The 15,213-nt window shown below is 52.0% G+C and overlaps 1 protein-coding gene and 1 long non-coding RNA gene across 5 annotated transcripts in view; one reads left to right on the top strand and one right to left on the bottom strand.

Moving 5' to 3' along the window:
• The first annotated feature begins 86 nt into the window (after positions 1 to 86).
• LOC115635963 overlaps positions 87 to 15,213 on the top strand; it is a 31,545-nt gene continuing 16,418 nt past the window's right edge. For both annotated transcript variants that reach the window (XR_003996753.1, XR_003996754.1), the window contains exons 1-2: positions 87 to 854; positions 12,569 to 12,699. This is a non-coding gene — a long non-coding RNA (uncharacterized LOC115635963). The remainder of the gene's footprint in view (positions 855 to 12,568; positions 12,700 to 15,213) is intronic.
• Positions 3,671 to 15,213, bottom strand: part of SH2D3C (SH2 domain containing 3C) — a 56,501-nt gene continuing 44,958 nt past the window's right edge. For all 3 annotated transcript variants that reach the window (XM_030535428.1, XM_030535429.1, XM_030535430.1), the window contains 8 exons: positions 13,898 to 14,346; positions 12,586 to 12,710; positions 10,526 to 11,091; positions 9,123 to 9,238; positions 8,270 to 8,441; positions 7,167 to 7,278; positions 5,361 to 5,567; positions 3,671 to 4,727 (listed from right to left, as the gene is read on the bottom strand). In XM_030535428.1, the coding sequence (XP_030391288.1) occupies positions 4,552 to 4,727; positions 5,361 to 5,567; positions 7,167 to 7,278; positions 8,270 to 8,441; positions 9,123 to 9,238; positions 10,526 to 11,091; positions 12,586 to 12,710; positions 13,898 to 14,346 (1,923 nt within the window). In that variant the 3' untranslated portion in view covers positions 3,671 to 4,551. The remainder of the gene's footprint in view (positions 4,728 to 5,360; positions 5,568 to 7,166; positions 7,279 to 8,269; positions 8,442 to 9,122; positions 9,239 to 10,525; positions 11,092 to 12,585; positions 12,711 to 13,897; positions 14,347 to 15,213) is intronic.

The raw sequence follows: 15,213 nt of genomic DNA, 5'->3' as shown, positions 1-15,213 counted from the left end.
GGGGGCGGAGCCAAAGCGGAGGGGGTGGGGCTGGGCACCTTCGAGGTGAGGGGCGGTGAGCAGGGCCCTCCGGCGGGGCACAGGGCCCGGGGGAAGAGTCCTGCGGGGGGGCTGGTTTTAGCGCAGTGATTCTCAGACCTCCTATTGGCGACCCGCTCACACAGGAAGCCTTTGAGTGCGACCCCCCGTATCAATTAAAATGGGGGGGGGTTAATTTAACAGGGCTCAGGCTCTCAGCCCCTCACAGGGCAGCCAGCTCGTGACACCCACCCAGAAACCTTGCGATCCCCGGAGGGGTCGCGACGCCCAGTTTGAGAACCGCTGATTTCGTGTCTGTCGTCCACCCCGCATCCCAAATGAGCAACTTCAATCCCCACTGGCTTCCCTGGGGGCCACAGGTGCCCAGCAGAGCGCTGCATCTCCCCCCGAAAGTGTAAACAACAGCGGAGGGCCAGCGTTGCAGCAGGGTGGCTTGGTCCCAGATCGGGGCGTTTCTGGGATCATCCTGATTTCGGAGTGGTCCAAATGTCTCAGGCCTCGCTCATGGGATCTTAAAATAACTGGGAGCCCAGGTCATGTGGTCCAGTTTAGTCAGATGCATGTGTTTGCCCTGCCAGAGAAACTCACATTTGTGGGAACCTAAGGCAAGGGCGAGGAGAGAGGTTTTCACCTGAGATTTGAAATGAGATGGAGCAGCGATGAGGGGGTGAGCTAGAGAGAAGTCACTGCACCTGATAGAAGCCGTACAGGTGGACTCATGGATGGGTGCAGCTAACAGGGGCTTCCAAGACATGCATTCTGCATAGCATGAGTGAGGATCTCGCTTAGACTTACAACTGGTGATTAGTACACAGGTAAGCTTGCTATTTTGGGGTATGGGAGCGGTCCTGGGGGCCCCATTTTCACCTTCTCATTTTGCCCTGTAAACCTGGGGGCATTGGCATTGCAAACAGGCTCCCTTTAACAAAAAAGAGTTTGAAGCAGCTCCCTCTGGAGCCTGTCTGTCCCCCCTCCTTCCTCCCAGCACTGAACAGAGGAGGTTGCTGTTGAGGATTGCTGAGATGCCCCTCTTGACTTAGGACCGAGCATAGTAGTCACTCCTTAGCGCTTGCAAGCCTGCTGGTTTGGGGCATGAGAGGACTCTAGGGACGAGCTCAGGCGGATGACGGGCAGTGTCAGACTGTTGCCTTTTTAGCAGCCAGCTTTTACTGGTAAATTACCCCCTCCCCCTTCTGTCACCCCCCACAAGACACTTTGACAGTTGTTTGCAGTGTTATAGCCGTGTTGGTCCCAGGATATGAGGCTGTGTCTACACTAGAGACCTTACAGTGGCACAGCTCATGTAGCTGCTCTTTGCCGATGGAGAGGACATAATTAAACCACCCCCAACCACCCCATAGTTGGTAGCTATATTGGTGAGAGAAGCTGTGTGCTGTGCACACTACCGTTTATGCCAGTGAAAATTCTATTACTCAGGGATGTGTTTTTTTCACACTCAAGTGACATAATTTTGCCGACATGAGTGGTAATGTAGACATGAGAGAGACAAGGTTGGCGATGTAAAAGATACTATTACCTCACCTGAGTGCTGTGTATGTTGGTTTAACTTGGTTAATGTTGGTTGCTCAGAGCGGTAGTTTATTCACATCCCTGAGCGATATAAATTATACCAACATAGGCTGTAGTGATGACACTTTGAGTTACACAACTCTAAAAGCACCACCGGGTGGCGCCTTCTCACTAAATCAGTAGCGCTCCAATTTTTTCCAAAAGGTGCAACACATGTCTCTTGGCTTCCTCCTCTCCCTGCACAACCTCATGGATCTTCTTCCATTCCTTTCGCAATCACAGCAGCAGCCACAGCCGCAGCATTCCAGCAGCAGCCACAGCAATTCCAATTGGATAAATAGAATTCCCCAAACCCTAGGTTTTGAGTGGTTTTACTTTAAGTCGGCTTTGGAGCCCGTAGTCCAACCATCAGGCTAGTGTGGTCACCAGAATTATAGCAAAGCAAAAAAATATACAAGCCGATCAGGAGTTCTAATGACCAAGAGAAGTTCTGGAAAGGTTTTTACCCTGCAGTTGGCTGAAAATGCCAGACCCAGAGGATGGCTGGGTGATAATCAGCACTGATCATTTATGAATGGATGGGCAGACAGCTTATTCTGGTGTAAAGCAAAGAAGATGAAAAGGTGGATAGGTTTTTAGAGCTAGGTGCTGATGACACCCTCTCTCTGTTTCACCGTACACCCTCAGGTGTCTGTTACATGCTACATGTTGTTGCATTCATGGCTGAGTGGGTTAGTCCCAGCCCTACAGACTGCGATACTGTTTGATAATGTTGTGAAGTCCTTGGTGGACCTCAAACTCTGGAGGCCATCTGATTTTGAACATAAGCTGATGGAGTCATCCCCACTAGGCAACTAACACATTATCAGAAGAAGCCTGCTGATCTTTTGAAGGTATGTGAATGCATTGTCCTCAGAAGGAGCTCTGCTGTGCCTAGGATACATGGCAGATCATTTCCCCTGTGGTCTTTGAAAGGCATGTGAAATGCTTCCCAAACAGCTCTGCAGCCTCTAAGGATGCTTAAGGAGCAGCACTTCACAGTCATCCAATAACCAGATACAGACATGAGTACAGAAAGCCCCTAGTCTGAACAGTGGTAGTACCAGCCTTAGGAGGCAATCAGACAAGAGTACTTGACAGCAGACTTGAAACAAGACCTGAATTAATCTGATGAAAGTTGAGACTATCTTTGTAGAAGTAGAAACACTGCTCCACTGGTATAGGGCATGGTGAGAGAGAGGGAGCGCATGTGGGACTTATTCAAGTCTGGCCTGAAACATCTAACCCTTGATCTTGGTGCTACTCCTGCTAGGAAAGGATTAAGTGGGCTCTGCTGACTCATTGTTGCAGGTGGCTCATTGCCCCATGTGGATAAGGGAGGTGGGAGTGACCTTTTGGGGAGATAGGATCTAGGGTGTGAGCTGAACAGTTCTGAAGGAGGAACCCTAGGAGCAGCCAAGTGCAGTGAGGAGGCTTGACGTGAACTCCGTTATGCATTTGGGTGAGATTTTGACTCTACATAGTGTTTAGCCTTTTAGGTTGCGAGCAGACTCCTTACAACCAAGGCAACATTATCATTTTCCCTCTATAGTTGGCTTGTCTGTTAAGATTGTATTAACCAAATTAGGACTTAATGGATCAACTTAACTCCATTGAGTCAACTGGAGTTACAGGAACAAGGTCAGCTTCACTATGTTCCTGCCTCCAACAGGTGCAATTACTATTACTTAATATGTTCTCAAGCTATTCCCACTGCAACTCTTCTATTTGTATGCTCCAGGTGCATTAAATTTCTAAAGTACTGCCAACAAAAGAAGAAACACCATCGATGCTTGGGGCACAGTACATAGATACCACCGACACTTGGGTCATCAGTACAAATGCACCTTGAATGGTACGAGCTTGTCTCACTATAGAAAAGTATTTTAAAATGTCTTCCAAAGATGTGAGTCCATTGAGGAAGAGCATAAAAGTTTATTGTATGTAAGAACCAAAAACAACAAAAAAAAACCCACTTCCCTCACGATCTATGTACACTTATTTACAAGATGAAATGACGTGAGCATAATTATTTACAAGAACGTCCTCACAAGTCTGTACATCAAGAAGTAATTGTGAAATTTATTTACAGGCAGAATTAAGAGGCCTCAGACAAGACAGAGAAAAGATAAACATCTTGAGGCCAACAGGCTGTACGAGTTGGGGCGGCACTGGGTGATCATAGCAACTGGACCCCATGTGGCTGAGAACCAGCAAGGCTGAATGAAGAACACAACAGTAATGAGATACCTTATGATTGCAGGGCCAGAGGAGGTGGATTTCTGGCTTAACAGGCATCTTTGTGTAGATCAGCTGGGATCCACAAACTGGCCTATACTACAGCTGAGAATCAGCAGGAGGTCCCATGGCTGGGAGTGATCAGCGCTCTCCTTCCTCCACAAATGTGCAGCTCAAAACATTTGCACCGGGACTGCCCAGGGAATTTCGATAGGATTTTTAGTGGGGAGGGTCCGTTAGTGAGATTCCACTATTGATTTGTATTGGTGGTCAAGGAGGGGAGGTCACTGCTTTGTGTGGAAATTAAATGCAGACTCCTGTAGTTTGCATGTGTGGAGCATGGATGGACCTATATCACAACAGCTGTTCTGCGCTCCCTCTCCCTTCCCCATCAGTCTGGCATGCTGGAACTTTTCAGAAGGTTTCTCTTCTCCAGAGATCTACAGCTGTACCTATCCCAGTGCCGTGATTTCACTCCTGGGCAGTTCTTTCCTTCGCAGATGTTAAATGCCAGCTTTCTTCCTCACACTCTTGCACCTGGCTGGCCCCCCTTCTGGGTCTGTGGTACCCACAGCTTCCTAGCCCCCAGGGGTGCATGAGGAGGAGTGAGCTGGCTTGCAGACTGGGGGCCTGTTTACTTGGCCTCTTGAAGGACTGACTGGTGTTACCCTCCCCCTGTGAGTTTAACTCCAAGTCCCACATCGGTTACAGTTCACTGAATCGCACAGAGGGTTCTAGCTTGTAGGACAATGCAGTGAGGACCTTGTCGAATTTCTCGTAGCGTTCCCGCTGGCTGCTCTCAGCACCGCGACTGCCCCAAAGGAGACGCATCTGGAACTCAGTGCTGAAGATCTCAAGGAGCTCAGCCTTGCCCTGGAATCCTGCAAAGGACACAAGACCCAAGAGCATCAGAGAGAAGCCAGTCCACCAGGGGACAAGCTCACCACATGCATGCTCTGAACCACCACCCTAGCCTAAATGGAGCAGCAGGAAGCAGCTGGGATTCCTCTGCCTTTCCAGCTCTCCAGGAGAAGCAAACTGGCCTGGGGCCATGAGATCAAGAGAGCACATGGTAAAACGGGTTATTCCAGGAGTAGTAGCAGGGTTGGGAGGCTGATGGTTCTGTTATGCTGGATGGGGTGAGACTGACCTGGCTGGAGCTCTGAGTTGTGAGAAGAGATGGACCACTGCAGGTAGTGCTGATGAGAACCTTTTATGCCATACCCAGCCACAAAGGGGTGCTCCAGTGGTGAGTCCCCTTTTCCACAGGGGAAATGCAGACCACTAAATTACTGCCAGCAGCATGGCATCCCCACTTCTGTACAGGAGAACAGCCCCAGTTCTGACAGTGGGGCACCCTCTGTGGTGTGGAACCAACTCCACAGGAATGGGAAGAGGAAGATCTAATGTTGTGTGGACCTTTCCCTTGCCAGAGGAATACCTGGTGCAGATTGGAGGGGCTCTTTGACCCAAAATGAGTTGGACATCACAGATCAGACTCAATGCTTCCTTACCCTGAAGCTTCACCTCTGCGTTGGTATGGTACAGTCCCCCGTGATGCGCCACCATCCGCGCTGCTTCCAGGTGGGCCATGACAACCTCCACGCCATTGTCCGTGTTTTCCCAGGGCTCAGGGCTGTCCAGGAGCACGGCATCCCGCTCCAGGAGTGTAATAAGGGGCACAATATGAGGGAAGGTGGTGTTGGTCAGCGGAGGGCCTTCTGCGAGAGAAAAACACACCCACATCCTGAATTCCCTGGCTACTGCCTGATGTTTCAAGAGCCAAAGGGGCCACGTCATACGCTCACCCTCAAAGTTTGTCATGGTGAGAGGTGCAAGTCAGAGCCCTGTGGACTGGTGCCCTCCAGATAGTTACAGAACAGGTACAGTCTGGGCAAGATTCCTCCAAACAGGCACTTCCCAACATGCCCCAGTCTTTACCCCAGAGAGGAGGGAGACCCTCCCAGGAGCAAGAGGGCAGTCCAGTCCTTGGTCTCTCACTACCAGCAAGGGAGTCAGTTAGTACCAGTTACAGCAGTTTGTGTGATGTGGACACCTCTCCTCTACAGACAGGTCTGGGACAGTCAACTCATTTCACCTAGGTCACTAAACAGCCATCAGATGATCAGTCCATTACAAGCCCTGACCTGGACATCAACTGGGGACCTAGAGGTGAATACTTCTATCGGGCCAGATTGTCAGGAGGATACAGTCAGCTTTCCAAGCACTCAGCACTTGGGATCAGATTTTCCAAAAGAGCTCAGTACCCAACACTGCTCTGAGCCCTTTGGAAAATCTGGCTCTGTCTTCCCCACTGTTTCCCTCTTCATGTCATCCTGTCTCCTCATGGTGGAACACGCAGCTGCTTACCCAGAGTCACCTGGGACTGGCCCAGGCAGTTTGGCTCTAGAAAGCAATGTTTATGCCCAGGCACTGCTTTTATTCTGAATGGGGCTATTTGGAAAGCGAAGAGGCAGGACTGGTTGGAAGGGGGTGGCAGGCGTTCCGGAGCGCACGGGTTGTGGACAAGTGAACAGCTGGACTCCATTAGCTTGGGGTTGTAGCTTCTGCAGGGTCTTGCACCTTCTGCATCCTAGCAGCAGCATGCAAATGCTGACTGTAATGCCCTTGGCCTTGCTAGGCAGGGGGAAGCCCATGGAAGAGGAAGGATGAACAGATCACAGGCAGCAATCTCACCCTGGCAGCCCCAGTGGCGTTTGGTGGCCCATGCAGGGCTGTCCAGAAGATTCAGGGGGCCTGGGGCAAAGCAATTTTGGGGGTCCCTTCCATAAAAAAAAGTTGCAATACTATAGAATACTATATTCTCGTGGGGGCTCCTGTGAGGCCCGGGGCCTTGGGCAAATTGCCCCACTTGCCCCCCGCTCTGAGTAGCCTTGGCCTCAAGACTTCAGAGGTCTTGGAAGGAGCTGCTGCTGCCATAGGGTGGAGTTAGGTTCTGAGGGAAGGAGTAGAGCCACCAGGGACTGGAATGGGGAAGAGGGGGCAAGGGGAGGGTTGAGTGGGGTAGGAGGGATATTTTGGCCATGGTGTTGGGTGCTGTCCCTTTCCAGGGGGCTCTCACTATGGAAATACCCATCAGGATGGTGAAGAGTCTGGCAGGAAGCCAAGTGGATGTAACTGGGCACATCCGTTTCCCCTCTCTCGTTCAGTGGGATGATACGGGAAAATGGGACAGGGACTAGCCCATCCAGAGCTCCATGGATGGAGGGAGGGAGCTGTACAGACCTTTGAGAGGGAGACTCAGAGCAGAGCAAAGGGGAAAGAGAAATGCCAGGCGAAAGACTTTTCCTCTTCATTACCTTTTCCTTCATTCAGGCTCTTCAGGAAGGGCTTTAGCTTCTTCTCATAAAGGATGGCTCCCTCGGTGTGCCGCTGGCGCAGCGCCATCCAGGTGTGCTCTAGCCGCGAGATCTGCAAGCAGCAGCAAAGGAGAGGTCTGACCACGGGACAGGCAGCAGCATGCTCTCAGCTCTACAGGGACTGTCCCACTAACGCACTGGGATTCCAACGCTCATGAGGGACCAGCAGCACCAGATAAAGCTAGGGACAGACTAATTCTGGGAGGATCTGCCAAATGACCTCAGTCCTGAGCTGCAGCCTTACCTGCTATTCCAATCCAAGGACACCCAGGCAGCTCAGCTAAGACGCCTCGCTCCTAACCTGCCACACCTCCTGCTGCACCCATCTAGGATCCCCCACAGCTTTGCTATCAACCTCGCCCCTAACTTGCAGCCTCCCCTGGCGGTCCCCTCTGCAGACTCCCTTAGTTGTGCCAGCTCTCTGGGCATCTCTAAGCTTGACCGTGCAGCAGTTGTGAGAAACTTGAGACCTCATCAAAATAATTTTTGCTTTGCTGGTATTTTTTCCTTCCTCTGTGGCTGGTCACCGACAGCAAGAGAGATGGGGAGGGCAGAGAGCAGCTCCAGCTCCTTTGTGCTAGGGTAAAGTGAGTTCCCAGCTGGGCTTGATTTAAAGTTGAATTCTAATCTCCTTTCATCTTCTGAAGGGAGCAGCCTGGATTGCGAGATGCTTGGGGCCTTAAAGCAGTGATTGTATCATATTGGACGTTGACTTCATTTCCTCCGAATAATACAGCCTGGCAAAGAATACCAAGTCATGGCTGTATGGGACCGGGCCATTTTCAGGGGGTGGGGATGTTCCCATCCCCACCATTTCCCTATAGCTCTGCTCTGCTCTGCTCTGAGCACTGTTCTGAGTTACACCCAGGATGAACTGGACCCTGTGTCCCCCACAATATTCTCTCTCTACCCCCACCCCAACTTGCTGGCGTTTGGGGCTCCAGGAGCCTGAGGGATGCAGTGAGGGACGTGTGATTTGGGGAGGGGGGGTGGGAGAAGGGGCCAGGCTGAGCCGAGCGCTCGCCACAGAGGGATTTTGCTACCTGGGTCATTTCCAGTGCATTCATCACAGCAGCAAAACTGAACATGTTCCCCAGGGTGCTTTTCAGCTCGGCAGCCAGCTGGATGGTCTTGTGCAGCAGGGCTGCCCTCTCTTCCGTGCTGCCTGTGCAACCCAGGATATCCACAGCAATCATTATGGACATGGTGTGGAACCTGATGTGGGAGGAAACAGAGAGGCTGAGATGTCAGATGAAGAAGGAAGCAGAGGCAAGGGAGTTAGGAGGTGGCAAGGGGATATGGAGTGTCTTGGCCACTGGTTCAAATCTGACCCAAGTGGGGAGTGGCCAGAAGATGTCCCCATCGTGATGGCTCTGTGGTTCCCCACATGCAATGCACTGGCTGCCTCAGTCCAGTGGGACACAACTGGAGGCCTCATCGGCAGGCTCAGCAGAGAGGCTGAGGACTGAATGGTGCCATGGAGCCTGGAGTCCCCCTAGAGGTGGACCATCAAGGTCAGGTTTGAGGCCCATTGAGAGACCAGCACTGGGTGTGGTGCTTTTACTGCAGCTGCCTGGGGTGCGTGGCTAAACTGAGGATTTTAATCTCCAGGACCATTACTCTGGGGCCTGTCGCTGTCATTTCAATAACCCACTGAAAGCAGATTTGGGGCAGAGCATTGTACGGCGATGGAAGCTGCATTTGAAACCACAGGCCAAACTTGCCAAATCTGGTGGCAACAGCTAGTCCCCGAGGTCCAGAGCGAGACACCTAACTGAGTGGGGCTGAGCCCCACGGCTCTTCTGGAGTCAGGAAGGGTTGCCTGGGACAGGAGCCAGGGCAACACTTGCTTTCCCAAGTCCCATGGGCCCCCTGCCCCTTTGCTTCCCAGCCTACCGTTCTAGGAGGTCGAGCCGAAGTTGATGGCCATGGGGCAGGGTGAGCAGCTCCATGCCTGAGCTCACTCCCATGAGCCTCTGCATCTCCTTGGTAACACCCAGTGTCCTAGCAACCTGCAACAAAGAGGGAAAGCAGCTGAAGCTCCTCTGATTGAGGGCAGGGGGCTTGGCTCGTGCAGAGAAAGTTTTCGCTCTGGACAGGCTCTGCTGTGAGACAGCCACAAGCTTAGGTCTTCCCCCTGCCTCACCACACACCAGCCTCAGCATGGGCAGGGCTCAGCCAGGAAAGCACTGATGCTCGGGACGCCCTGAGCTGCTGCCAGCAGGGGGTTTACACACACAGGGCATGCCAAGAGATGGACAGTAGTAGTAGTAGAGTGTGTGTGTGTGTGCATGTGTGTGTGTGTGTGAGAGAGAAGGTACTAAACCTGTGAACAAATGGAGATGCACCCATTTACCCAAGGGATGAGTTTGGCTCTAAAGCCCAAGATCCCCTGGTCTCGAGAACCAGTGTCCAGACCCTAGATGGAAACAAACTCTGGAAGGGAAATGACATGGACAGGACAGGCAGATGGCAGGTGTTTGAGGACACAGCCTTAGTAGTGTCCTTGGCAGGGGATGGCTAGTATGGAGCCTCTTGAGGCACAAGCCTGAGAGTCAGGAGATCTGGCTTCTTGTCTTGGCTCTGCCAAGGACTGCCTGGCTTGGGGCAGGACACTTCTCCCTGGTCCCCAGATAATCCTGCCCTGCCTCACGCACAGGGTCCCAAAAGTAATGTAATGACTTTGGGAATGGACAGTGCTCTCCGATTACAACCCAGCCCTAGGAAGCTGGCTCCTATCCAGCCCAGGGGTGTTGGTGACCAGGGTGGGTCCAGCTGATCCCCACTAGGTGGCCTGTGCAAAATGAGGCGGATTGTCTCAGTCCAATTCCAGGTGCACAAGTCCTCACCTTGCAATGAGCTCTCACATAATCGGTATTGATTGTCCCCTTGTCAGCTGTCTCAGAGAGGCCAAGGGGGACCAAAAGAGACTCAACTCCCCTCATGCCCCTAGAGCACTGGCAATACTAATTTACCCCCACAACACCCGGTGAGGTCAGCCACACAAATGCATTTTACATATTGGGAAACTGAGGCACGGAGCACTGAAGTGACTTGCCGAGGGTTAGAGTCACTGGTGGATCTGGAATTAAAACTCAAAGCTGGTCACTTCCAGCTCCATGCTCAGTCCACCAGACTCCACTCATCTGCTTAGTTGGCACCAGATATATCCCTCTGAGACGCTAATTCTCTAGTTAAATGTCAGCTCTCCCAACAAGCCCAGTAAGGGGGGGTTAGTTCAAGGCAGCAGGTCATGGGAATGAAATTGCCCTCCCCACCCTCTAAATCTCCAGTCATACCAGGCAGTCCACTTTGGTGATGTGTCTGGCAAGGGCCTTGGCATCCACCTCTGCCAGGAGCTCCTTCACCTTCTTAAGCACAGCCATTTCCAGAGGCTTGTTTTCCAGGGGGATCAGCAGGGACTGGAACGCCACAGGGTTGAAAGACGAGCCCATCTCCACAGTGGGTAAGACAAAGCCCAAAATGTCCTGCTCCCCTTTCATCCTCTGCCCTGCCTCGCTGGAGCCATTCTCTGCAGTCACCCTCTGACCCCCCTCTACCTTCAACCTCTCTACATAGCTCTTAGTGGGGAGCTGCTTGGTGTCGTGAGTTGGTCTCTCCTGGCCGACAGGAGAGGTGGGGTGGAGCTGGCAGTAATGCCCTGTATCCGGGTCGCTATAGCTGTTAACGGAGGAGGAAGGAGAGGCCGTGGAGTTCCCATGGCAGGGAGTGGAGTGGGTGCTATCAGCTAAGTCTGTCAGGGGTTTGTTTCCTGGACACAGCTGCGGCTCACTGGATCTTCTTATGACGGGAGAGGCTGGGGTTATGGCACCAGCTTGACCCCCTTGGGGCTTTAGCCGAGTCACTGCAGAGGGAAGAAGAGACCCAGTTACTGTAGATCAGAGAAGAGACATGCATCCCAGGCACACGCATAAACACACATGCTGCAGGCCAAACCAAGAGATGCAAGAGACCCAGCTCTCATAGAACAGATAAGCTTGATCGGGACCTATGAAGTTACAAATATATTTGTCGTGATTGTAAGAACGTCAAGCCAGTCAGAGGGCAGGACTTTGAGCCCATGTTATATTTGAGGTTGCCAAGGACTGGCAGAAATTACAGTAGTTTCTAACAGATGTACCACCTTAAGGTTTAGTCCCCCAGTCTCATTCCAGACTAGCTGATTCTTTTTAAATGATGGTGTGTTGTTTTTTATTTATGGCATCTGTGTGGTGTAGGTAGTTAGGAAAGATTGAGGCCCTTGTTTTCTGTGTACTATTCCTTCAAGTTTCTAAGATCTGCCTCTGTGCAAAAACAGCAGCCATTGTGTTCTCAGAGTGGCTGCACCCTGCTACATAGGAGATTCTCACACTATGCTCTCTCTGACTGGACTTTCATTCTCTCTGGATGTTTTCCCTTAATCTGAAGAGGGGTTATTTTAAACAGTTGGTGTTTCATTAGCAATAAGTGATGCAGCAGGCAGGTAGAATTATAGGACAGATCTCTGTCATGGGGTGACAGGCCTTTTGGAGGGAACTGGGGCCAGTTTACTCGTGACTAAAGCTCGTGAGCCAGACTTGGGGCTAATGGATTGCCCAGGGGCTAACTGATCATCCAGCTGGCTGGTTGGTGCTTAACTGCAAGGTAAGTACCTGATTTTAATACTCAGTTGGAGAGGCATCAGTATGGTGATCAGTTGGGGACAGAGAGCTCTTGGAGAGAGGAGACCCCAACAATGCATAAGGGGAGTGCCTCCTAAACCTGTTATGGGAAGGACTGTTGAGAAATGAACCCCAGTGCTGGGTAGGAGAGATGGGAAAAATAAGCCAAGTCCTGATGACAGCCGTATCCTGAGCTCCACAGAGGAGGACTGAGGGTTATTTATGTAAAGAGAACTGAAGGACTGGTCCAGGGAGGATCCAGAGACTGTGCAAGAGGGGGCATCCCAACAACAGAGCTAGGAGTGGCATCTGAGACTCAAATTGAAGGTCTTTCCCTGTTTGGGACATGTTTTCTGTTGATTAGTCGTTCTTTGATACAAGATTGTTTTGGACTTACAAACTCAAATGGGGAAACTGACGCAGTATCTGTAGTGTGGCACCTGGCCACTAGGGCTGAGGAAGGGGTGAAGCCTGACTCATTGACACGATCCGTATTAAGCATGTAGAGTCCAGCATTACGTGCCCCAGGGCCACTGTCTATTTGGTAGCAGCCCGGCCCAGTTTGCATGCCTGAGCCTCTGGTGTCACACCAAGCGAAGTCCCTACCCTCTTTCCCGAATTCCACTCTTCATAATGTGGATAATGCACATTTGAGTCTCTGTGTACGACTACTTTCCACAGGGCTGAGGGATTCCTACCAGTGCTGTAGGCTGGAGACAGTGGGCTCTCGGAGATGGGAGACATTGGGGAATGGAGATCTTGGATTTGGTCCACGCTGACTGCACAGTTCCGGATGATGTCTCGGTGATGCGGTAAGGATACGCTGGGGGCAGGGTAAAAATAGGTCAAGTCATTGATCCCTCTAAAACACATGGCTCCTGTAGATGCTCCAGGGTAGATCACAAGGGACAAATTCACAGTGTAAATGCGTGTAACTCAGTGAACTTGTGTCCGTTTGCACCAGCAGTGAATTTGGTCCCCAGGCTTCAGGAGTGGCTGGGGTAATATGCCCACACCTCAGGAGAGGGCACATAGGGCTTTCAGGAGAGCTCAGCTCCCATTTACACACCTGCACAAGTAGCCAGAGTTTCAGAAGTATGTGGGTGGGGGATCTCTGCTGAAAGGCCAGTCTGTGCTGATGGGGTTTTCAAGAGTGCTGAGCACCTACGACTCCAGCTGAAGTCAATGGGAGCCGCAGCTGCTCAACACTTCTGGAAACCAGGCCTTGATTCTCTAGGAAATGCTCAGGACATTTCAGGATTTGAAGGCTTGCAGACAGCTAATTGAGGCCCAGCGCTTAGGTTCTGTAGGACCAAAGTAAGAAGAGAAACGTTTGTGCAATTTGTGTATTAACAGTCAGTGACAGCAGTTTGGATTTAACTGTTCTCCTCTCCCCAGCCTGTCCCCACCCTCCCCCTAGAGGGCAGGTAACCCAAACCAGACAGCATGGGGCTAGTGCAGGAGAAATAGCCAAGAAATGAGGGGAAATTGACTCGATTTAGTTTCACTGCCTACGCTGAACAGAGGGCAGAACTGAGCAATGAAGAGTAAGTGAGAGTTTGACAGTTCTTTCTATTTCCCATCTCTGGCATGCTTGGCAAGGCCGGGGTATTTTTTTTTTAATTTTTTTTTAAGATCCAATCAAATGAAATTGGAGGAACGTATAACCCTATCAAGCTGCTCGGGTATCCTGTCCATGCTTGCTGCAGCTTTAACTGATCTGACTCACTGCTGAAGCTGAGGGGTGTTATCTCAAAGCGCTCTGTGGTTCTTAGTGAGGAATGCAGCTGGTTGCTGATTATTCTGGTGTGTTGTCCAGTGAGTTGGGGACTAGGAGTTGGGATTCCTGTGTTCTAGTCTGGGCTCTGCAATTGATTTGCAGTGTGATCTGTGGGTTGTCATTTCCTCTCTTGGTGCTAGTCTCCCTGAATGGAGATAATCCCAGGGATGTGGTGAGATGCCAAGGCCCTCTGAGACCCTTTCTGTTCTGCCTTTAACTTATCTTGTTACCTGGTGGGGCACCCCTCGCCCCTGGTGATCTTGTCGGCCGTCAATCCGTCCGTCATGGTGATGCTCCGCCTCTTGATGTGCCCCCCTTTCTGGCTGGCGGGGCTGTGGGGCCCGCTGTGCTTCCCATTGGCTAGTCCGTAGCTGGCCTCCAGGTAGCGCAGCGGGAAAGTGCGGTTGATGGGGCAGTAGACGATGGCGCCGCTCTGCTCGGAGACAGCTTTGCGGTTCCCCACGTAGAACCGCACCAGGGCGGGCACGTTGTCGAAGCTCTCCTGCTCAAACAGGTACTGGATGTGGGTGCGGCCGTCGCTGGACTTCACCATCACCTTGTTGATCTTGAAGTGCAGTGGCTCGTTCCTCCAGCGGCACGTCAGCACATAGTCTCCCAGGCTGGTGAGCGAGTCCCGGATCAGGAAGTCCCCGTTCCTCTGGACCAGGCTCTCCGACACCTGGGGGCACAAGGCGGAGACTATCAGACCTCCCCTGCTCTGGGTGGGGCTGGCCCTGGGGTCAGCAGGACCTTGTGCCAAGTGAGCTATTGGGCGGTTGCCACCACAAGCAACTTTCCAGAACCTGGGTGGGGGATGGGTGTCAGCTGGGGAGAGGGATCCAGGGACTTGTGTGGGGGAAGTGGCTGGTGGTATTTGGATCATGAAATAAATTCATCCTGGAGGGGATGGAGAAGACTTAGGCGCATGTTGAGAAAGAGGGAGATGGCACTAGGCTAATCCCAGGCCTGGGCCCTGATTCTCTCCTGCCCTGCACCTTGTGCAGTCATTTACAAAAGTGCTGCTGCTCTGACTGGGTCGTGTTTTGCACCACATTGCACTGGGGTAGGTGATACCAGTGGTGCACGGCAGTGGTGAATCAGGCCCCTGATCCAGGCCTCTCACGTGGCTGCAAGGAGCTTGAGGGAGCTCTGCTAGCTTCCTTCTCAAAATGCTCCTTGTTGCATGAGCTGGAATCTCAGTCCCATCCCCTGAATCTGTGGGGTGGGAAGAGACCTGCCAGGACACAGAACGGGGGCCAGATTCATGGAGTTTCCTAAGATGGGACCTACGCCCCAGTTTTAGGCTCCACTGAGATCCACAAAACTCTCACTGTAGCCTAAACTCCCTCATGTGCAAGGCCCCATCTGGTAGGTGGCCTCTCAGCTCAAATGAGTGGAGAGGAGCGGAGGGGACCCTTAACGGCGGGGGGGGGGGTATTTGTATCATCAGGGTTCAAGGGAACTGCTTGTGCCCCCAAGTGCTGCTCAGAATGGTCTCATGACCACATGGCCAGGCAGTGCTCTCCCTGCAGCACAGATCCACAGA

The sequence above is a fragment of the Gopherus evgoodei genome, chromosome 16 (assembly GCF_007399415.2).
Source record: "Gopherus evgoodei ecotype Sinaloan lineage chromosome 16, rGopEvg1_v1.p, whole genome shotgun sequence".
Classification (NCBI taxonomy): domain Eukaryota; kingdom Metazoa; phylum Chordata; order Testudines; family Testudinidae; genus Gopherus; species Gopherus evgoodei.
The sequence above is the reverse complement of the archived record's forward strand: the minus strand, read 5'-3'. Positions and strand labels throughout refer to the sequence as shown.